At 49.8% G+C, this 24300-nt stretch overlaps 1 protein-coding gene across 1 annotated transcript in view; it reads right to left on the reverse strand.

Annotated features, from left to right (window-relative positions):
• The window catches only part of CLASP1 (cytoplasmic linker associated protein 1), a 254819-nt gene that overhangs the window by 155425 nt on the left and 75094 nt on the right, over window positions 1–24300 (reverse strand). Inside the window, exons 7-8 of the mRNA XM_019553837.1 lie at window positions 19138–19235; window positions 15575–15642 (exon numbers count right to left, since the gene is read on the reverse strand). Coding sequence (XP_019409382.1) covers window positions 15575–15642; window positions 19138–19235 — 166 coding nt within the window. The remainder of the gene's footprint in view (window positions 1–15574; window positions 15643–19137; window positions 19236–24300) is intronic.

A 24300-nucleotide genomic window follows, 5' to 3' on the forward strand; every position in this document is an offset into this window, starting at 1 on the left:
CCACTATAAATGAGACCAGCAAAGTTTCAAGACTCCGGGTCAAGGGGAAAATGGAAATAAGCAGTCAGCCCCGCTACACACGCAGATAAAGGCACTATGGGATCTAACCCCCTGAGGCTGGGAGATCACGGTACCCGTGATCTCTTAGCTCCAAGGGTTTCATGCTCCCCCCGGGCTGGGAGATCGCAGCAGCTATGATCTCCCAGCCCCAGGGTGTTTCACGCACCTTGAGGCTTGGAGAATCGTAGCCATACCCCGCAGCTGCTGGGACCCAGTTGGGTCCTGGCACCATGAGGCTTGCTGCCAGGACCCACAGTCGGAAGTTGCTGGGCCTGGCGCACGCCTGCGGCGGGAGCCCCGTCGGTTAACAGGCCGTCCAGACACAGGGGAGACCCTGCTGTGCATGCAAATTAAAGCTGGATACCAACAGGCTATAAAGTTAGTCCATTTTTTTGAGCTCTACCTTTATACCTTTATTCTGATGTGACAGCTGCTTTGCACATGTAGCTGGTCTCAAGGTGACTGTGCATCTAACCAGTTAACTGTGCGATACCTGTACGGTGTAGAAGGAGCCTCAGTCAGTCGGTCACTTTTTACCAGCACCGGCATTGTTAACCGATCCACGGACACCGTTTTCTTCAAGGCTCTAGTGGAGGGCAGGCCATCCACCTTCTAAAACAAGTGCAGCAAAGATATGGAAAAACCCACTTTCTCCAAGCCCTGACAGCTCAGCAGTATCCGAACATGAAGCCTTTCGCTCCTAGTTCACCGGGTCAGATCCTGCCTGGGTCAGAAATGACGTAACGCTCTTAGCTTCTGATAGTGCATGGTACATGTACGACACATTTGCCGAACGAGCGTCTTTGTCCCAGAGCCATCCCTACATCGGGCACTGAATGGCATTACCAGATAAAACAATGCTACGTGGCTCCCGCTGCCCCAGGATGGCCCGTCCTGCTCCTAGGCGAGCGCCGAGACAGCTGCACCGCTGTTTTTTGTAGCATGTCTGTTTGGTGGATGGGCAGAGGACCTGGTGCCCCATTGTCATCAGACCAGAACTTTTCCCCAGCACTAAATTATTATGAACGCGTGTTGTCGTGTCTGACAACGGCCAGCTGAACGAAGCCAGTAGGCTCCATTCATTCAATGCATACTGCGCTATCCACAACCTCCGGGGTAGGAGTCTCATCTGGGCCACGATCCTGCCCGAGGACAAGAGCTCTCCTGTCGGAGCAGATGGGGTGGTAGTAGGTGTGCCAGTACCCGAGGGCTGTGAAAAAAGAAAGGCCTGGGAAGAAAAAAAAAAAAATAGGGACATAGCCTCAGGTTCCCCTGCACAACACAGCCCTGGCGCAGTGCACACGTGTGCAGCAGAACCAGCCAACGCCATTCGGGCCTAAGAGCTAGCAGGAACCCCCCCAAGCACCAAGAAAGAAGAAAGGGCTCCAGAAAAGGATGCGAGATAGTCAGGACGGTTAAACACAGGTAGTCAGCTTCATAAAAGAACCGCCTGGAGCCGGCAGTCTGGATTCAGGGAGCTGATGCGGAAGCGTTTCGCCTCTGGAGCATCCAGATCAGATCTCGTTTAAGCCCCGAGTGAAAACGAGGGCGGCTGTCGCTCCACATCAGAAAAGCTCCGTGTGATTAGAGGTCTCTGCAGACGCGACTCCTGCCCCGCGCAGGACTCAAGCCGCAGGAGTGTAAATCGGGACTGAAGTGCACTGGCAGAGCGACAGAGGGAGCAGAGCTGATGCAGCCGCTGTCTGCCCGGCATCGGGCTCCAGCCACGCCACTGCCCCTCGCAACTCCCCGACAAACCAGAGAGACTGGAAATGGGGGATGTGGTTTACTCGCCCGAACACCTGACCTAGTTAGGTGCTGATGGTTGCCTTGTGACCATAGCCTGGCTGGGATGCAGGCTTGCTGCCCAAATGGATGCACTGCCATCCTGCCAGCTTGCTCATGCACTTAGCACTCGCCGAAGAGAGGGGCAGCTTATGCCTGGCCCCTATGCAGTTACCCATGCTTCATCCCCCTCTGATGCACCCATAGGGGAGCAAACTGCAGCCCAGACAATCCAGGGAATGGATGTTCCCCCCAAGAAATGATGCCAGTCACAATTTCTCGAATGTCCATCTTGGGAGTCAGGAAACGAAGTCAAGAGGGAGAAACAAAAAGGTTTCACTCTGCTCCCCATGAGAGCCTGGGAAGAGACTCGGCTCGGACAACTCAGAGCAGGATGGGACCCGGTGCTGTAGTAATTAAAGGGACTCTGTACACCAGAAATCCAATCAATTTATAAAAAGTGAGTCAGAAGAAGTCACAAGCACTGTCTCTGCCCCTCAGTCCCCATGCTCTTTACCATCACATGTTCCTGCTAACATCCTTTTTCCTCTCCTCTTGCCAGTAGATTTGCAGGGAAGTGGACTAACTGAGCAAGCAGGGGAAAGAGAGAGATGGGCTACACTACAAGCACTAATGAAGGCACGAATGAAACATGCTGGAAAAAAACTGGAAGAGAAAATCTTCACAAATCCCTTTCACTTACGGCCATTCCAGCAGTTACTTTTAAGCATCTTATTTAAAAGCTGATCGGACAGACTGCGGGTGCCTTTAATTCTCGTTGTGTGCAGAAGACAAAGAAAGGCACGGCCTTGCTTAATGTTCAAAGCATCTCTGGAGAGATGAAGTGGTCCGAGCACCATCCTAAGGCTCCAGGAGCCGTGGGAGAACAGCTTGCGTGGCACAGCTTCAGACTCCCGGCAGGATTGTGTTGGCAGCCTGCGCTGGGAAGAGCTGGCAGGGCAACGCGCCCAGCGGGTACGAGGCAGGGACCGTGCAGACCTCAAAGAGACTTTACTTGCAGAAGTTTGCATCAACGGCAAACGGTTCCCACAGCCATTGGGGATGTTAAGCACCTGGCTCCTTAAATAGCTGGTGGATCTGGGCCCGAGGGTCTGCCTCACATGCATCCTTGCTAATGCTATGACCACTGCACATAAACCCTGTGTGGACTTTTGGCGGGCCATGGATGGCAGCCTGAATTTACCTGCAGGCACTAGTGAGCTTACAAGCAAAGGTAATACCACTGCTCAGCAATCACTCCCCCCATGTTAAATCAAGCCAAAGTCCATTTCCCACTGGTTAGGCACTAGGCTAATATATAAAAAACACCCTTGCTCCTCGGTACCCCATTTATACAGGCCCTTGTATGAGATGAATATTCAATCTGGTGGCCAAAAATGCAAAAGAGCAAATACCTGTGAGCAACCAGGGTTTTGATACTGATTTTTCTAATGGTGTTTTTGGACCGTTGCATGTGGTTTTGTCTATACATTCCTCTTTCTTTCTGATGCTCTTTCATATCACAGACATCTCATACATCTGAGCATTTTGCATATATGAACCAGGGACAGTCCAGCTGGGTTCAGATGAACACGGCTCTACAGTATATTGATGCCATTATTGGCACAGAAACGGGCGACGAGATGGGGTTAAAAGCTGCGAGTTAAACTGCATCCTGAATTTACTTCCTACGGCTCCACTGGCTTTAGTCACGTTATAGAGCGTATGAAAGTCGAGAGAGAATCTGGTCCCACTGCATTAAGATAACGTACACTTATTTTTAACATTCAGGTTCTGGGATGAAACTAGCTGGTACTTCCAATTAAAATACCCATAAGGAAGTGTTGGATGATGGGGCTGGAGGGAGATGCCCCAACCAGCTTAGAGAGGATCGTAGCCCTTGGCCTGCTGAAGACTGGGGTTGCAGATCACCAACTCAGTTTTGGCACCTTACAAGCTATTTTCACAGCGCTCGTGGGAGGTGAAGGAAGGTATGGAAGACATTTATTCTCTTTCAGCCCTAAAGACATTTGCCTTACCAAAAAAACCCCAACTGGCAATCAGCTGCTATGACCTCTTGCAGGAGCTCAGGTGCAGAGGAGTTACTAGGCCTTTTCCTCCCAGTGTCCTCTGCTGCAACGAGCTCAAAACAGGCTACACGAAGTACAGCCAGGATTACTTGGGGCTGTCTGTAGTCCTGGGCTCTGGGGGCGCAAACAAGAAAGATTCAAATGGTTTAGCACAAAGCAACAAAAGGATTCCTCCGACAAAGCAGCGGGGCGTGATTAATTCCTTCAGTGGGCGAAAGAAACCCAGTCATTAGACACTATTTGCTGTCTTGCTCTACAAAAAAAAAATAGGACGCTGCTATTTATGACTGCGTGGGTTTTGCTCTGATTCACAACAACGCATCCAAGGAAGATCAAATGCTTCAGTCGCACGTCAGTTAGAAAGCATAAAGAGGGCAATATAATGTCAGACTGAGGCCGCATGCTGAGAACAGTGTTTCTCTGCTATTTCAGCAACCAGGAGCAACGTTTGGTCCCTATCTACTATTTGGGAATTCCCATTTCCTTCAGCAAGGTTGCCTGGGCTTTACTGAGGGCACATCTCTTACAGCATCGGGTTAAATACTGGACCTGGCACCTCTCCGTGGATGCAGTCTCTGCCTGGGCAATGAGCTGGGTATTCTGCCCGTCGATAATGCCTCTGATTATAAACAGAGAAATAAAAAGCCTCTGAAAGCATCAGCAGACAAGGGTCTTTGGGTAAATCTGATATCTTTCATTAGACCAACTCAAATAGTTGGAAAAATTCTTCTTTGCAAGCTTTTGGGTGTAAACACCCTTCGCCAGGCATTCGTAAGAAGAGTATTTCCAACTATTCGTGTTGATCGAGCAAGATTTACCCAAAGACCCTTCCTTGTCTGCCTACGTGCTTAGACCAACATGGCTACAACCTACACCTCTGCAAGCATCCACACTCATCATCTTAGAAAGACGAAGGATTTACTCTCTAGTCTAGACGCTGGAATAAACGTACATGGGTATGGGTAGGGCAAGAGTCTGCCTGAATAATTTCAACGCTTGGGGGCACAACAGCATAACAGAAGCAGACCGGCCGGACCACAGGAACATGGTGCTCCCTTGCTATCTTCATTATAGCGAAGTAGGGCCGGGTGGCACCTCAGGGAGTTGGGAAGTCCACCCCCTTGCTCCAGGCAGGACTGTTCCTAAATCACTGTGGTTGAGTGTTTGCCTAACCTAATCTTCAAAAACTCTGGGAACAGCCCCCATACACAATGACCAAGCACAATGCCTGAAACATCGAAGACGCCTTTACCCTTTGCCCCAAATGAAGCAGGGGGATGAGGGCACCCGGCATAGGTGCTCTCCTCATCAGAGGCTCCAAAATTCAGTCTACTCGTGATGCACCTGATTTGAACGGAAATCTCCCCAGACACGCAAGAAGAGCAATCGATTATAGCATGTAGCGCCTCGAAAGGGGATGGGGGGAGTCATCAGCTGTGTCCCATCCTATCTTTGCCCAGAGCCCTGGACTGGCACCCAGAAGGATCTCACTGCATTTTAGAAGCCACCAGCGCTGTACTTGACTGGGGCCATCAATCCAGGCCATATACAGCTATTGAGAGAGAGAAAACCATCCAAGCACCCATCACCAGCCTTGAATCCAACCAGCGATGCAAAGAGTTCAAAACTGCCCTCCCAGATCATTCTCCAAGAGAGACAACACATCGGGGGCCTCGTGCAAAGGAAGATAATTCCCTTCATTTGTTCTTATTTTACAAAGCGCCAATATGCATGGTGCTTTACCGACCCGGGTCCTTGCCCTAAACAGAGTACAGTCCAGTCCTTTCCAGATGTAAAAACATGAACTAATTATGCTTTACAACTCCCCTGAGAGTGGTTTAAAAAAGGGTTTTATCCGCATTATCACGCAGCTCTGCAAGACCCATGGCTGTCAACATGTCAGCCTTCATTTAGGATCTTTCAGCAATTCGCGGTTCTATTTTCAGTGAATAGCTGAGAATTAAAAAGGCCCCTTTAAGTCATCAGCATGCTCACCCTTATGTACAATAAATTCATTAGCACTGTATTGCTGTTGCTGTAAGGAAAGGGATTAAGATGAAACATCACAGGGACCGGGGGGGGGACCTAAGATTCGGCAAAGATTCAGCAAATGGCAAAAAAGACCATTCAAAGAGCTGTTCTGGTGACAAATTTGCCCTTAGAGGCTGCTCTGTGTAATGAATGTCAAAGCTATTGCATCAGAAATGTCGGGTTTCTTGCTGGCGCTTTCATAGGAAATGTCATTGGGACTAAGGCTGAGCCAGCCCCGACCCTAATTCTTCTTGATGGAGGTCTTCAAACATAGGCAGCTGGGCAGAGGAGTGGAGAAGATACCAGAGAAGTGGTCCTCCGCCGGGACAAGGGGCGATGTCTGCCACGTCAGTCCAAATTTCAGAGCAATGAAAAGCAAAGGGATGGGGAACAAACAGACCCAATTCAGAGGAAAGGGTAAGGACTAGGAATTATTACTGTAACTTTTACACCAGTAACTCTGCTGGATGTGCCCCCTCTCCTCCAGGGCCAGCAGTTTGGACTGGGAGGTCCAGCATCTTTACGGTTCCCTCTGCAGTGAAAACCGTCTCCTCCCCTCTATAAGGATTTCATTAAATGATTTGATAAATGCCACCTGGCAGGTCGAAAGTGTTAGGAAATGCCCTCCGCTCCATTTTGTGCTCTTCACTACCGCATGAAACAATGTCATGCGAGAGAAAAGGCATCCCCGGCACTTTCAGTTTGCCCTTTGAAGCTCATGCCACATCTCAGGCTCCCACCCGCTCTGCTGAGCTGCACGGGAAGTTCCTTGACAGCAGGGGCATTTGCATACAAAAGGGTCTATCTAGATGTGCAAAAAGACCTGTTGTGCATTAATCTGTCGCTCCTCGAGGGAGGGCACCGCACAGGTTTGCATTGAGGGGGACCTCACAAACCAGCTTCAAATGTTAACTTTGTGCTTTAATTCGTCAGGAACGCTATGTCAAACTCCACTTGAGCGGCATAGGCATGGCTGCCCCAGCTCCCATGGACAGAGAGGCTGCTCGAGTGTTTCCGTGCAAATGAAGTTGTCCATAGAGGGGCAGGATGCACACCCTAACCCACCCTTTCTACACAAGGGAACCCAACAGGCCCCGGGAACAAGGAGAAAGTGCATCGTGGAGACAGCTTTCACTCAGCCGTCCTCTGAAAAAGGCCAGCTCCATGCACACAAGCACCCATGGAGATCAGCGGCACGAGGAGCATGGTGGAGTCCATCCAGAAGAAAGATGCCAGAAACACAGAGGATATCGCTGCTTGTTCTTCACCTAACACTTGATATACGCGCTGCTCATAGCAGCGAGGTCAGTCTCTAGGGCAGGCATTTCTCGACTCATTAGGCTAGCTGGACTACGACCCCGCTGTCCTTTCACTTGCATCAGCCGGTCGTTCAGAGCTGAGGAAACCCCTGGGCAACAGAGACGATTCATTCTTCATTAATAACTAAAATAAATGCATATCGTTTCTTAAAGAAGACGATAAGCACATTTCTCCAGGACACTGAATCCATCCTAAAGAGGGAAGGGTCCGTGTTTGGAAACAAACATACTTGGTGTTATTTTTTCTATTCGTATCTGTGCTGAGTGACAAAAATGCTAGGAGGAAGACAGGTAAAACAGTTGTTGTACATAACCTGGCAAAGAGCTCTTAATATCCTCTCCTCTCCTCTCCGGCCCATTTAATAGTAATTATTACCAGACTACCAGGGAGAAAATGTTAAGAGCACTCGACCAGCCAGGTGTCTGCACCTCCAAATCCACTAACAATGTCCTGACTGGTGATGGGCCAGTCACTTAATATTCCCATGCCCCATTTTGCCCTTTAACAGCATTTATTGACCACGTGAGTTTTTTTTGTAGGACTGCAGCACTCAAAAAGGGCTTGCAGAGCCTTGGAGGATACGAGGAATCATGCAAAATTGTTGCATGCAATATAAACAGAGGTTTAATGAACTTGGTCGGTACCTTCTTAACCACTGCATGAAAAACAAGCATCACCTTTTGTCCCCCAAGGCCGCCTGGTTCTCATAAATATTTCAGCAGAACAGCGCCGTCCTGTCTTTTTTGGGGAAGGGGAGGGGAGCGGAGAGAGGGAAAGGCAGACGCAACAGCTTTACAAAGATGGCTAACGCGTTCACTCGAATGCTGGAACGCAAGCCCGGGGTCGGCGCGCATCACAAAAAGAAACGCGGCGCACGCTTCTCCTGTGAATTCAAGGTCCACAGTCGTAAAGACCCTTGAGCTCCTCTGTCTCCCTGTCATGCGGCATTTCCCACTTCAGCAGCTAGAGAGCCTTAGCCAGAACACGAGCTAAAAATAATAATAATCACAGAAAATCCACCGACATCTCCACTCAGCCTGTTTCTTTGGCTGCAATTCAGTGCTGGTTTAACAAACGACTTGTAACCTCTAAATCACTCCCTGGCTGACGCTGCAAATACCGTACTGATTAAGAAGCAAACGCAGCAACCGTTCAAAAAAAGAAGAAACAAAACGACATTAAACTCTGCAGGATGGTTAAAAATGCCACCAGTTTTTTTTTTCCTTCTCTTACAAGGTATCCCCCCCTCTTCCCTCGGGTAGCTCTGCTTTGCCCCCCCGGCCCCGGACAGATTCATCTACGTCCTTATTTGATGCCAGCCTCAAATCACGTTTGACGTCTGCATCCCAGGTATGCTTCCTTCCAGCCTATTTTGCAAAGTTTGCTCTTTATTGCTGAAGCACCGCTACGATCCAAATCCATTGGTTTCCTTCCTAATGCTTAAAAAAAAAAAATGAAAAGGCACAAACAGATTTCCACTGTCCCCCTTGCTCGTTAAGCAGGATGCCTACCTTTCCCAGCAGTCATGCTCTCCAGCGAGCTTGAGATGCTAGCAGAGAGCGCCGGGCTCTCGGCAACTTCGGCACCAGTAAACTCTCCCCCCTCCCAAACGACTCCTCCGTGTGACCTAGCAGAGATGATGACTGCCACCCCTCCTCCAAAATAAGAGCCAACCTCAGCGCTCAGCTGAGCAACATTTGTTCTCCCGAGCCCGGGTTTCTTTTTGCCTCCCTCTTTCTTCGACATCACGACATGAAAAGCAGGCTCCAGCGGAAAGAAAACCACAGTCGCCTTCCCTTGAGCCAGCACAGCTGAGCAGAAAGGCCCACTCCTGTATGCCCACCGTGCTCGAGGACACGGTGCCAGGGCAGGGACCTCTCCTCCACTCCTATCTGGCCCCTTTCCCTTCGTCTCAATCAGGTGAAGCCTCAGTCAATGAAATGGGTTTTCAGTTTCGTCCCCAAGGCAGCGAGATTCAGAGAACAGGCAACTAAACGGGCGGGGGGCTGGACTCGATGATCCTCCGAGGACCCTTCCAGCCCGAATGTCTACGAAACCATGCAATAAAGAGCAGAGCCGGGGAATCGTCTGGTAGCTCAAACCTCTTGAGCCATCATCAAGCATCCCCCCTTCAGTCCTGCAAGGCTGTCGCTTGGATGGGGCTTGCGATGCGCCCAATAATCTGGCTGCAGAGAGGGCCAACTTTTGGGAAAGACCCTGCACGACCAGGATGCCAAAATTACACGCAGTGACTGTGCTCCAAAAATCAGAGCCACAGGTGGAAGCGTTGAAAGCGGCTCGTTTGCGTCTAATTACTTACAGATTATTATAAACAAGCTTGGGGAACCACCCCCATTCAGGCAACACGTGATGTGGTCCCACCTGACTAAACATTTCCTTAATTATGGAGAATACTACTCACCCAGGGTCAAATTCATCTTTCTCATGGTTGCCAGGAATTTGGTATTATTTTACGACTAATACAGGAGCCTGCTGCAATTGGGTAAAGCAGACAAATATTATTACTGGATAAAAATGTGCATGTGCCCAGGGCTATTACCCAGAGAAATAAGTGTCAGCGGGAGGCCCGTGTTGTTAGTAGAAAGTGTACTCAAAAAAAAAAACAAAACCCCAAAACTGGTTTTGCTGAAAGAAAGGTACGCTCACAGAAGTCGCTTTTGGCTCCATGGCTGCAAGGAAAATCCCCGGCAAAAAGTCTGCTCGTGTCAGGAGCAAGGTTCACACCGACTCCCCTTCCTCAGCGCCAAACTGCTGGAATTTGGCCCGAGGGCCTCAAATCACACCAGCTGCAGGGATTTGGGGGGCTGCAATCACATGGGAGACCCGCAGAGATAGGAAGGCCGCGCAGAGACAACTGGCGCCCTGTAGAGACCGGTGCAGCTCTCGCGGCCCTCCCAGCTCCAGCACCAGCCACGCTGACCATCCCCGTTTAGAGGGATCCCAGCTTAGCATCTCTTGCCTGGATTTCCGTGCGGAGAGCCGCGTGCGCGGCGGAGGGGCAGTGCCGTGCAGACAGCCCACCACCTTTGCCCCGACGTGTCCGGAGCCCGATCCAAGCGGGCGCAGGGTAGGATGGGAGGGGAGAAGATTAGTGCGCGGTGGAAGCAAACCAGAAGCGGGCACCTGCCATGCCTGGGCGCTGCAAGGACTGCAGAAGAGAGTGGGATCATCTGCTTCCAGGGAGGGCTTTAAAATTTGGATTGCACATCTTAGAAACAGAATACGGGGCTGAATGCTACAGGATCTAAAACCTGACAGTGGTATTGGATGAAGTGGGATTCAAACGTGTGCACCAGAGAAGCTTTGGCTCGTAATAAACTTTGCTCGATGCTAATGGGGTCCTTGTTTCCCATCAGTCAGCTCCTCCAAGCGTGCTCTAGCATCTTTCCTCTACCTTGGGTTATGGCTCCATCACTTGCTGAGCCTGCTCTAAAACCAGAATTTGGAGTTTGGGCCTGATCCAAAAGCCACCGGAGTCGATGGAAAATGCTCCCACCGATTTCAACAGGCGTCGGCTCAGGCCCTCCCCGCCATAAATCCAAGAAAAGCAGAGCAGCAGGAATCTCTTGGAGTAAATTAAATCCACCTTTGTGTCCAAGGGGCTCCCTCCATATCGCATCCAATTAAAGATCATCACGCCACGCCACATGAAGACGGCAACCGACAAGCGCGTAATTATTGGCTCTTTCATGCTGAAAATCTTTCCTCCCGGGGGGGGGCTACAAGCACATCTGCATAATTAGCAGAAGCAGCTACACAAAAATAATTAGCCTGCTGAAAGCCTAAAGGGGGGAAAACTGTAATTTTTGCTTCAAGAGGTTGACTAATTACATGTAAAAAAAAACCAAATAGAGACGCACCGAGAACCATCGAGAAATCCGATGTGCGTTTTAGCTCCATTTTCTAGCTCTAAGCCTTGCCGGTCACCTAGCAACAAGCAGCGTACGTACAAAGATGAAATCCTGCCTCCGTCTGCACAGAAATGAAACGTACTTCAAATTACCGCCGAGTCCTTTTCCCTCAGTAACTGTTGTTTTATTCATAATATTATTAAGCCTTAAAAACAGAATCCAGATGCAGAAGGGGAAAAAGAAAAAAAGATCAAGCGCATCTTGAGATTTACTTGACAAAACTATCATGAACTGCAGCAAAGAAAGTCAGAAAACATACAAAAAGGCTGGGACCGCTACGTCTGCAAATGCATAATGGCTTGCGTTCAGCCGGCGGCGAGCCGGTACGAACCCGACAGCTTCGCCGGGAGTTGCTCTCGCCTGGCCTCGGCCAAACTGAGATCAGAATACGTCTCATCATCTTAATAAACGCGGCTTGCAAACCGACTGCCCCCCCGCTTGGGCCGACGGTTATTATTTATTGCCTGGTGTTTGCTCAAGGGAGTCTTTAATGACTTCTAGCGCAGGTCAAAGGACTTGCGAAACGCACGCGGTGCTGCTACGCTGGCCGGCCGCGTTCGCAGGGAGAGCGGGTCGCTAAAACCGCACGGATCCAAGCCCGCGTTCTTAGAGAGCAAGACGATCCATTTTGTTATTGCACTGCTTTGACTGGTTTTTTTGGCCTGATCCGCCATTTCAAAAACAGTCATTTCTTTTCTGCCTGCTTGACTCCTCTGCAAAGCGGTACAAGCCAGGCTTGACAAGCGTTTCAAATCCTTTTGCGGTCAACGTGGCTCAGTGATCCTAGGTGGCTACGACACGGCTACAAGCAACCTTGTTAGCTAGTGGCTTGGTCCCAGCGATGTGGCAGAGGAAGGCTTGGGGTATGGCATTGATATTATATGTTAAGACATGTAGATGTTGCGGGTATTGGGTCTGGAGCCACATGATGATCTGGAGCAAGCCATTTGTAATGTGCTTTGTTCTTGCCTCTTTTATAACAAGCCTGGGTACGCGATACATTTACAACAGTAAAATCAGCCTTTGTACTGGTGAGACAAATGACCAGACATCATGTACAGCCCCACACTGGCATGGTTTAGTCAAATCCAATGTAAACCCAACAAGAAAACAGAGGAAAAATCCTTCGGTGCGAGTCACCTAGGTGTATAATGTTAGCTGTCCACAGCTTATCCCAGGGTAGCCATTTGCTCCTGGTGGCAAATAGGCTATTCTCTGCTCTTTTGCCTTTTGGGGGTGAGGGACTATAAAAGCACCTACTGCAAGCCACTACCCCAGGATAGGTGCCAGTCTGTCCGCTCCAAGGCCCGCTGCTATTTATGTGATGTAAATTATGCTGGCTTGAATGTGCCATTTGCCCGTGCCCTTTGAAAGCCACGATTTAAAGCCGTGGGCACAGCATTAAAGTTATTTCTGTAATAAAGACAGGAGTTTACCATCTTCACAAAACAGGTTTTCATGCTGGCTGCAGAGAGTGAGACTTTGACAGAAAAAGTCAGCGTAGGCCAGGGGTTTGCAACCTTTTTCCCCCCACTTACGGACTCCCAAAAAAAAAAATGTTGAATAGAGGTGCAAACCCCTTTGGAAAATTTTGAATGGAGGCTCAGACCCCTTTGAATTGTAAGTGTAGGTATTCACGTACTTTTTACTGATAGTCATCTTTCATGGACCCATTAGACATAGTCTGTAGACACCCAGGGGTCTATGGACCACAGGTTAAAAACCACTGGTGTAGACAAAACCTCACACCAGACTGAAGATGCTGGTGCTAGAGCTAATGCAGAACAGACCAGACACTGGTAGTGGGATTAGCTGGGGGCACAGTAGATACACTGGAGGGTAGGGCTAGCATTCAGAGTGACCTCAACAAATTGGAGGCCTGGACCAAAAGAAATCTCATGAGGTTCAACAAGGACACGTGCAAAATCCTGCACTTAGGATGGAAGAATCCCCTGCTCTGGGACAAGCTGGGGGCTACTGGCTGGGCAGCAGCTCTGCAGAAAAGGACCTGGGGGTGACAGTGGACAAGAAGCTGAATATGGGCCAACAGTGTGTCTTTGTTGCCAAGAAGGCCAACACATACTGGGCTGTAGGAGCATTGCCAGCAGATCAAGAGAAGTAATTATTCCCCTCTACTCTGCACTGGGGAGGCCACATCTGGAGTCCTGCGTCCAGTTTTGGGCCCCCCACTGCAGAAAGGATGTGGAGAAATTGGACAGAGTCCAGAGGAGGGCAAGGAAAATGGTTAGGGGGCTGCAGCACGTGATTTACGAGGAAAGGCGGAGGGAACTGGACTAATTTAGGCTGGAGAAAAGAAGACAGAAAGGGGATCTGATAGCAGCCTTCGACTATCTGCAAGGTGGTTGCAAAGAGGATGGAGCTGGGCTGCTCTCAGTGGGGGCAGATGACAGGACAAGGAGCAATGGGCTCAAGTTGCAGCAAGGGAGGTTGAGGTTGGACATTAGGAAAAAAACTCTCACTAGGAGGGTGGTGAGGCACGGGACCAGGTTATCCAGAGAGGTGGTGGCATCTCCATCCTTGGAGGTTTTCAAAACCCAGCTAGACAAAGCCTTGGCTGGGACAATGTAGTTGGGGCTGGTCCTGCTCGAAGCAGGGGGCTGGACTAGATGTGACCTCCTGACATCCTTTCAACCCTCATTTTCTAGGATTGTACAGGCAAGTTATGATGCTCAAGCTATTCTGGTATCCATGCCACCTAAGATAACATGATTGCACAGCCAGAAGGCACGGCAGAGTGGCATCTCATCTACTAACTATAAGATCCTGCTTTCTGCCGGGCGTCAGGCTAACACAGCTAACTACCTCTCCGTGATTACACAGCTAAGGTTTATCCTTGAAACGTCAAGTTTTTCCTCCTCTATGTCTACTCCTCAGCAAAGGCTGCTCTTGCTGGTCTCTCCTGGGCATACCAGTGGCCATCCGACCCAGGGCCATGACCCGCTTCGTTTTCCTGTAGGGTTACCCCTACGTTGTGCCGACAGTGCCCTGGCGAGCTGAGCTTGTGACTCATTAACAGATTCCAAGGCAACTTCCGAAGAAAACAAATCATCACCAGCTTGCACAGTTTGGATATAATTAATCTGTGTTGCCACAGCATAGCAACATAATGTCACAACACCGTGCCGCACAAGCTGCTCCCAAGCTCCAATAAGCAACAGCGTGACATGACGTGACCACACGCACCACTTTTTAAGGCCATCTTCTCCGGGCATATCCATTAGCATCTCTCATTAAGACATAATGAGCCACATTCATCTTTATTCTAGTTTAATTGATATCCATGACACTGGAGCAGGGGCAGATTCAGTCTACTCTGTCCTGGGTATTCAGGACTAAAGGTACGATGGCTACGAATGCTTAAATCTTTGATCAAGGAATGCTTGTTTTTCCTTCCTGAGTCTAAATCAAGACCCGAACACTGTTTTTCAGTTATACTTAACAACGTCCCTCGTGCCGAAGAAACAGCAGATTGCCCTCATCATAAACACTGCCCACGAACAATATTCTTGTGCTTAGGGTTTGCCCCCCACAACGTCACACAGTGTGGCATCTGCCCTGCATTTCGCCACAGCCAGACGTGCAGCAAAACGCAACGTAGCAGCGTTAAATACACCCACAAACTATTTCATGAATTTTTAAGCCGTGCCAGGAAACGTCCGCTCCAGTGCAGAACTGCCTTCAGACCGTGGCTTCTTGTCTAGCTCTATCACATGTGCATTGTTTCAGAGAGAAAGGGCACGGCAGTTTAGAGGGATCTGGCAGGAAGAATAGTGCCTGGAAAGGAAAATAACTCTGTGTTTCCCCAGACCTGATCTTGCCAGACAAAAGCAGATTCATCTCCACTCTCTTACCAGCCACCTTTCTGGCTGTTAAGGGCGGGGGGGCACCATCTTTGATGCTTGCAACCATCCAAGAAAAGCATGTGAAAACTGCCGGAGAACAAGATCAGATTCACTGGATCCTGCTACAGCCTCCCCAGCAGTGAATCTGAATGCTCTTTTACATTTACAAAGAGCAACGCCTGAGTCAAGTCCTTCACAAATTTCAGTTCCCCACCCACCAACACTTTCCTTTTTTTTAAAGTGTCACTTGCTCTGACTCACGGGAGTTCGTCTTGAAGACTACTGTAAGGTTATCAGCCTCTGACCCTAAATTCCCTGAAGGTTACATGCATATATTTCCCCATTCCTGTTCGTCCTGCGGTAAAAACAGACGGTAATTGCATGCAACACGTGGTGACCCTTTGCAAGGAGCCTTTTACTTCTACGGCCACTGGTCTGCCTCACGCTGATCACTCACAAAGGAGTGGGGAATGCCAGCGGCGTTTCTACTCACCGCCCGACCCCTGGATCATGTTTCCGGATTTCTGGACTTCATCAAATTTTGTAAAGATGACGTTCAGCCTGTTTGAAAGAGAGAAACAAAGATGTAATGAGGAACCCTTCTTAATAAGAGACTGATTCCCCTCCCATTGAAGCCGCTGGGAGTTTTGCCGTTGAATTCATTGAAAAGAAGGTAAAGACTGAAATTTTACATAAAGTGTCGATACAGAATTGTGATGTTTGGTTATTAATATACAGGAAAGAAACAGAGAATAGATAAGAGATCTGGAAGTGGCGTGTTATACCCAGGGCCGGCAGCGGATGCATACAAGGACAGAATCATAGAAAATGGGGCTATAAAGGGACTTTTGGCTGTCATCCAGTCCAATCCCTTGCTCAAGGCAGGATCGGCCCCATCTAAACCATCCTAACCAAGTGCTCACATTATAAAACCCTGTTTTCAAACTATTTAACTTTGCTGAACTTAAAGCATTCACAGACACAGGAGACAGGAAAGGTGTGGGGGCTTGAAAAACATTCACGTTCAGCCTTAACACTTCTCTTCTGCTTTTGCCTTGCTTTCTCCATCATGTTTCCATTGCAGCACACCCCTTCAGCTCAGTCCTCCGTCCCCGGGAGCTCAGTCCTTGAGGATGGGCTGTGGCAAACCTTTCCATGGGGACATCCAGGGAAGGGAGAGGAGACAGGCGGAAAAAACCACCCTCCCCTGCACTCCTGTCAAGGCGGCTCGACTCCACGCTGCCGCCCAAAGGAGAACTGATACTACATGGGGGTGTATTCAAAACCCCTCCTCTTATGGGAAGTCTAAGCAGACCCCTTGCCAGAAACCTATTTATCAAGCCAGTTTAAAAAACAAGATGCAAATGTGCTTTTCCAGGATATCGGCTCGTCCTTGTTCCTTCCCCGACAGCAAGAAGAAGCTATTTATTGGCTGAGACCACAAGCACTGAAAACCTGAGCTTATCCCGGGACAGGAGAAAGGAAGAGGAGACACTGGCATGGAGCTACTGACCTCTGCCAGCTGAACATCTCTCATCGCCCTCTCCTCTAGATACATGGCCTCGTTCCCTTTCTCAGACCCCTCGCCTCTACCCTCCTCACCTCTCCTTGCCGCCTTCTCCCACTCTCAGCTCTGACTCCTTTTCCAGTTCCCCGGGCATTAATTCACTGACATCATAACAAATTAAGTCTTTCAAGGTCCTAAGGCTGCAAACGTAATTCTTTGGAGGAAGATCTGTAGTTTCAAACTTGTGCCATAGTAAGCGTAGGGGAGGCAAAGCCCCTGATCTCGTGCTCCGACAAGCCTCAGCCTGCACAAGAAGGGTTTGCTTTTCCACAAAGAGTTTAAACATTACAAACCCTAGACCTGTCATTCACCCCAGTGCTGGCAGAGGTCTCTCATCGGACAGTCTTATCACAAATTTGTATAGGCAAATCCATCCGGAATCAGCCTGGCCGAACAGAGATGTGTTACCAGGTAGATGCCGCACTAATCACAGATTAAAATGACTGGGCACATTTTTGTCCATGCCCTGGAAAAAATAGGCAGCCCTAATTATGCAGCTGCCTCTAACTCAGAGCCACAAACGCAAGATGCTTCTACCACTTCATCCGTGCACACTCTCCCGTCCCTCTCAGACCTGCCTTGTATTCCCTAAAGAAAAGCTTCATTGATTCCTTTAAAAAAGTTGTTCTTAAAAGGATGCATCCAAGATCCAGATGCACCAGGGAGGCTGCCAGATAAACTGGCTGGTTTCCCAGCTGCTTAGCTAACCGTGTAATCTTAGCTGAGCCATTAAACTCCTCTCTGCCTCAGTTTCCACGTCTACACAATGCAAAGGCTAAGACCATTCATTTGTCAAGTGCTTTGGGGTCCTCAGATGGAAATAGATTTGCTAGATTTATACTGAAATTTGCTGAAGGAATTATACTGTGCGTCAGTCAGCACCCGGGCTGGCACACTCTAGGATACCGAGCATACAAGCTCTAGCTCACTGATGCAAAAGCAGCGGAAGTTATCACCACTGAAGTTGCAGAAAGAAATTACAAACTTTAACCTCACAGATAATCAAGGCTGGCTAACTTGCACGCAGCCCCAAAGATTCAACAGAACTACTGCGAAATTAAGACGAGCAAGCTCAAAAACGCACGCTACATCGCTTCAACCTATGGCCTAACTTTTGAAGGAGATTGAAAAACCTGAAGTCCCAAATGGAGCTTTTGTAAGTCAAATGTGTTGGCAAATGTCTAAATATGGCTTGAGATAATAATAATAATAATAATAATAGTTATTGCTGTTATTCTTACTATTATTAGCAATGACAATTATTATTATTAACTTTGACAAATTCAGGCTGGGGTGCACTGGCACTGGCCTTCGGGGTGTTGGGGCCCTGGGCAAGAGAGTCATTTGGGGCTCCTTAGAGACTTAACTTTAATGACCTATAAGCAAGTTGGACATCTGCTGCAAAATTTTGGGGCCCCCTAAAGTGTGAGGCCTTGGGCGGTTGCCCGGTTTGCCTTCCCTTAAGGTGGCTACTGGTGCTGGAGTAAAAGAAAGGAAATTTTGGCCAACAGTTTTTAAATGTGTGTCAATGTAGTGCTGTCAACGTGAACGGGGCCTCGAGACTGAAGACGGGAACCAACAACTGAAACTGATAAGAAGCCAAAGTGAAAATTACCGGCCCAGTTTTACTGTCCAGCAGAGGGATGAAAAAGAACAGCCTAAATTCACTTCCATACACGTGATGATCTGAAGGCCAGAAGGGAACTTGATCCTCTGGTCTGTATCCTGTATGACACTGGCCACAAAACTTCACCCAGAGGTTTTTATATTTCCTTTTGCTTTTTTCTCCCCCCTGGATTTTCTTTTCCAATTGAACAACAACAAAAAAATACTACAGTAACAGGTGAGACTGAGTTTAAATACACAGAGCTCCTAATGCACACAATTGTAGTGTGTGTTTTGCAATATTCACTGGGTTTCTTTAACACCCAGCTGCTGAGTCATGTGATTATTTGAGAACCTCAGCTTTCTTCTTTATTTTTTTAAAAAAAAGTTTCAAGCCTCTTGGTTGCAGAGAACAACTTAGAAATGTGATCTGACTGCACCTGAAAGGTTTGAACACTGAAAGATTTATATGCAAAGTCTCAGATGCGTGATATTTTGTACAGCTCTCATGATTGTTAGGTCAGTCTCGTGATGTGGAATACTAAACATGATTTTTAGCTTGCCGATGTTCTTTTAATAGACCACTGTAACGTGAACCTTAACCACTTGAGTTAATTCGATCTTACGAATGTCTTCACCAGTTTTGAAATGCTTTCCTTACATCTTATGGCCCCAATCCTGCAAGTACTTAGGTGCATACGTCATTTGCTGCAGGTGAACAATCCCCATTTGCTTTTCTCTCCTGCATAACATTAAGTACATGCTTAAGTGTTTACACAATGGGGGAAGAGGGGAACCCCAAGCTCACACAAAGGCCCCTGTACTCGAAGGAAAAATTAAAAGAAACCAAAAACAGTCAACAAAAAGAGATATTCTCTACTCACCGAGACTGTGGTAATCCTTTTTTACTGAGATCTGCCCTGACACGTTCACCTACGTGTCTGTAAATTTCCACAAGGCTGTTTATTGCTGCATCTCGAACCTAAATATTAAGGAAAAGACTTGATCAAAATTGATCCTCTTTTGAATTTGTAATACCACTTCCCAAGCAAGGCAAGAAAAAGCAACAGAAGTTACTACCGCAACATTTATGGAGTATTTCCCCCATCCATCCACAGATCTGAAAGCGAGGTAGGTATCACTAGGCCCAACATTACTGATGATGGGACACTGGAAGCTGAAGTGACTTCCCCAGAGATAAAGTGAGTCAGCGGGAGAGCTGTGAAGCCAGCCTAAGTCGTCATCCTTCAGTCACGTGGCAGCGCTAGGTCAGGCTTGCAAAAGTCCCACTCACCCTCTCCTCTACAATAGTCAAACTTTCGGAAAGCAAAATGAAACAGGCCTCTGGATACTTTTCTCACCGCTGCAGTAAGGATGGGAGAACAGACTCCGAACCTGTGCTAACAGATTCGTACCCTGAGTTATCTGCCTTGTCGTTCAGTCTATGTGCACGGACAGGCAGAAGTAATTTTGATATCCATTACATAAGAAGTCTTGCCGTGGATATGCAACTTCCTCCCTCCTCAGGCTCTGCAGCAGACAAGGTGAGATCTACCTGCTCTCCCCATGCTCATCGTCCCTGCCACCGAAGCCCATGAGTTAGTGCTCATTGCTGGCATCGCCTTACCTCCACGGCCACCTCCACCCCACCAAGAGATATGGAGGCCTCTGGCAACGTGGGGGCCAAAGCAGGGCCACCGCAGCCAACGTGGACACACATACGGATGACCCAGAAGCTCCCCAGAGATACGTACAGATACCAGCAGGTCTGTTGCACGGTATCTAGTAGGGACGAAGCCAAATCCCCTTTGAACTTGAGGCCAGGGTGGAGGGAAAAGCACCGCCGTCTCCCCTTCCCGATGCAGGTTTACGGAAGTTTCGGGCTGGGAGGGACCTTCGCTGGATCCAGGCAGGAAAGATTGCAGGGGTCAAATAACCCCAGCGAGGTGTGCGTCGGCTCCTCTTGAAGGTCTCCAGGGTAGGAGCCTGCACCACCACCCGCGGGGCGTCTATTCCAGACTCCGGCCACACAAGCCGTGAAGACTTTTTTCCTTATATCCAGTCTGAAACCTTCTTCTAGGAGTTTATGACCCTTGCTCCTGGTTTTCCCCTGGGGCACATTAGCGAATAGTCGTTTGCCTTGCTCCTGATGCTCTCCCCTGACGCAGCTGCCACCAAATCCCCCCCGAAGCCTTCTCTTTTCTAGGCTGAACAGTGCCACATCTGTCGGCCTCTCCTCATATAAGGCAATAATGTCTTTATTATACTCTTTTAAACGTATAACCCATCCTCCTGCTAGAGGTCCCCAGGCTCTGGCCCTCTTGCCCCAGCACCATTTCCCTTGCTGCTGTCTGCTTCAGCATTCGCCCTCTCTCCGTCTCGTTCCCCGCCCCCCGCCCAGCATGTCTTCCCCGCCATCCCGGTGGCACGGGGAAGCACCACGTTGCGACACCGCTTCACAGGACCGAGGCGGGGGGAGAAAGGCCGGGCCAACGACGGTTGCTACCAGTTTTCCCTTTTCCCACCAGGAAGAACAGGAGTCTCTGCACATGGGGAAATTCGGTCCTGCCGGGGGCACTTCTCTGCGCTCCTCTTACTTGCTCTGCCATCGTCCTGCCCCCTCAACTGCCGCCGCGGCTCCGGACGCAACCGCCCCGGGGCCGGGTTCTGGAACCGCGGCCGGACGCGGGCTCCGGTTCCACCGCGGCCCCCGGCGCGGCTCGGCACAGCGGAAACGCTCGAGGCACGCCGGTCCCCTCCAGGCCACGCGGTCCAAAGCCACGGCGCCATCAGTCGGCGAGAAGCTGATGACATCCGCGTCACGCGTGGCCCCTGGCCCAGCGGAGAGGGCACTCCTTCGGGCGCCCTCATCTTTTAATCCTCGAAGATATACCCGGTGAAATGCTAGGCGGGAGTCTCGTGCGCTTGGCACAGCCAGGAGCAGGCTCTCGCTTCGCCGTGCCCAGCACCCCGACTCTCACAGCCGCGTGGGTATGGCCTCCAGAGACGTCCCCTTGCTATGCTGTAGATGTCAACCTTCGAAGGAACAGGGAAAGGACGCGGCCCGCTACCAAGAACAGAGAATAATAGAAAATAGGGTTTTCGGGGCTCTCAAGAGCTCTTCTAGTCCAGTGGTTTTCAACCTTTTTTCATTTGCGGACCCCTACAAAATTTCAAATGGAGGTGCAGACCCCTTTGGGAACTTCAAGCGGCGGTGCAGACCCCTTTGAATGGTAAGTGTGGGTATTCGCATACCTTTGACTGATCCTGGTCATCTCCTGCAGACCCCCTAGATGTAGCCTGTGGACCCCCCGGGGTCTGCGGGCCATGGGTTGAAACCCATTGATAGTCCATTCCCTGAACCAAACAGGATCGACGAGGCCTGAACCATCCCGACATCGATGGCTACGTTCAGTTAAGTGCCCATTCAGAATGGAGAGGCCAACCTCTCCACACTACATCGGGGTGCTCAACCTCCAGCCCACAGCCCAGATCTGGCCCATGGCACCATGTTAACTGGCCCAAAGGGCTCCCCAGGGGTCCAGAAATTTGGCAATGAGGGAGAGGTTGACCTCTCCCCTGCTACCAAATCTCTGGACCCCTGGGAAGCTCCAGGCCCCGTGCACTGCTCCCAGCATGGGAGGGTGGGCCTGGGCAGGGTGGGGCTGGGCAGGGTGGATAGTGCAGGGTCCGATCCTGGTGTGGAGCCCTTGAAGGGGGCAGTGCCAAGACCCCAGGACCCAATCCGAGCACACAGGGGGTGCTATCGGCCCCCCAGGACCCAGTGCCGGTATGCAGGCAGCAGTGCTGGATCCCCTACCACTGGACCAAAGATTTGAGCATCACTGCTGTACACAGAGAGGTGGGAGGCAGCCCTCTGTCCAGAAGAGGAAACCCCACGTGCAGGGTATACGCTCTGCTGGCCAACAGGCGGTTATTTCAGTCCTGGAGTTGGAGGAGCTGCAGTAACTGCTGAAGAATGGGTCACGCGAAGCAAAAGCAGTCCCCAAAGATGATTAAAAATTAATGCCCTCTCTGAACCATCTTTAATGGACCACCTTTTTCAGTATGTGCTGTAACTAGGAAGTGGAAACAAGGGAGATCAGGGGCTCCTGTACAATGGCGATTCAAAGGAATAGCATTATACATCCCAGTCCACTTCCACGGAGACGACAGAGACCTGCTAGCAGCTTGCCTAAGACAAGCTGCCAGAGAAACAAAGCCATAACGTGAGTCACCATGATCACTCCAGGCGAGTCATAATGCAAGTATATCATGCTGCCCAACATTACAGAGCCAGGGAAGCTCTCACTAGGCTCATAAAAATAATAATAATAATATTAATAATAATAATAATAATAATAATAAAGTCAGTCTTTTCTTTGAGCCCAGGTACATTTATATGATGAAAGGTGGGAGCTGGAAGAGCAGGAGGATTCAAAACAAGAAATCCTCACTAGTTCCACCTTCATGGCACCGGAGAGGGAGTTGGTCCAGCCACAAGGGAGGGAGGGACATGCAGACATCGCGTCCCCTTCCCCAGCGGATGAGAGCAGGGGATGAGAGGACTGAAGCTGCCACAGACTGAAAGAAGAAGTAAAACTCCTGACACTTCCTCCGAAGTCACCAGGACACGTCTCCGATTTCTCAGAAAGGCACTGTGTAAAACCCACCATCTACAACATACCGTCTACACCCCGCCACCACTCGATGAACCCTCTCAATCGAGTTCAACCGGACCACGTGCACGTCAGGTTGCTCAGATGCACCGTTCCAGGATCGGGGCCATGCAGACAGGCTGGGTCGCCCCATTCACAAGTGCTGCAGTAACGCTGCCACGATTATAAAAATGCTTCTAAATTCCTTAGTTTAAAATTATCTAAGACCAGTGCCAATGCACATAGCTCGTGCTCACAGCGAACCTTCACAGGGGAGAAAGGGAAATCTCCACGAAACACTGAAAACTGCATTGGTTTTAAGAAAACTGTCTATTTAGAGGAAAGGAGGGGGGAAATTAAGAAAGTGGCTTCCTTCCTAGGCGAGGACGAAAGGCTCAAGCAGTGTACATGACAGAGCATTTCCCCGCTGCTGCTCTCTCCCATGCAGCCAAGAGAGGGCAATGTTGATCCAGGCTCTCCCAAGGCAGCTGCTTAAAAAGAAAGCTTGGGCAGAAGGAAATGAGCAGTCAGAGATAGAGACGTTTTATCAGATTGCAAGGGCCGTTCTCCCTGGGAAAGGAAGTATGGTGCATTAAGCTGACCGTGCATTAAGCTCTTAGCTAAACGGGCTGACATTTTACAATGCAAAGAGGGTTTTTGTTTTTTGGGTTGTTTTTTTTTTTTTTAAAAAAAAGCAGCCTAGCTGGTTTCTCTGAATTTGGGGCGGGGAGGGGGTGAGGTTGGGGCAGGGATGGGGATGGGGGAAGCTGGCCAAGCACAGGGCATGGTTGGGCTGGCGCCTCCTGCCCGCAAGTGCCGCCCCAGGGAATGAGCATTGGAGATTCCCAGGGGAAATCAGGATACTTGGGGAAATAAGTGGTAGGAGATCTAGCGGTAGGAGATCATGCCCCTAGGAGCACGGGAAGGAGGGAGAACAGACCTCTCTCCCAACCAAGGACGAGAGAGAAGACATGGCTGAGCTGCTACTACCCCATTCACTGAGTTCCCTCCAGGGTTGAGAAGAAGCCCCTGGCGGTCTGGGAGACCCTGACCCCAGCACCCCTCCCTCCCCAACCGCATTGCCTACAGCCATAGGTACAAAGCACCTGCCGCTAGGGCAACGCACACCTCCAGAAGCATCCCTGAAACGCCGGAAGCGAGAGGCACCGTGGCCTGGGGCTGGTCTCAGCTGCATATAACAGCACCCATCTCACCGCTACGACCCCTCCCCACCTTGCCCGTTTCTTGTTTTCCATGTTCACGTGCATCTTGTGTCCAAGCGCACGACAGGTTTGGCAGGGCAGAAAGGGCTGCCACCTAGCATTTGCACACGCCAGGCCCGATGGCCCCTTCCTTATTGCGACGCGTGGGCGCTGCAGCAGCATGCGT

The sequence above is a fragment of the Crocodylus porosus genome, unplaced genomic scaffold (assembly GCF_001723895.1).
Source record: "Crocodylus porosus isolate Cpor-Errol unplaced genomic scaffold, CroPor_comp1, whole genome shotgun sequence".
Taxonomy (NCBI): domain Eukaryota; kingdom Metazoa; phylum Chordata; order Crocodylia; family Crocodylidae; genus Crocodylus; species Crocodylus porosus.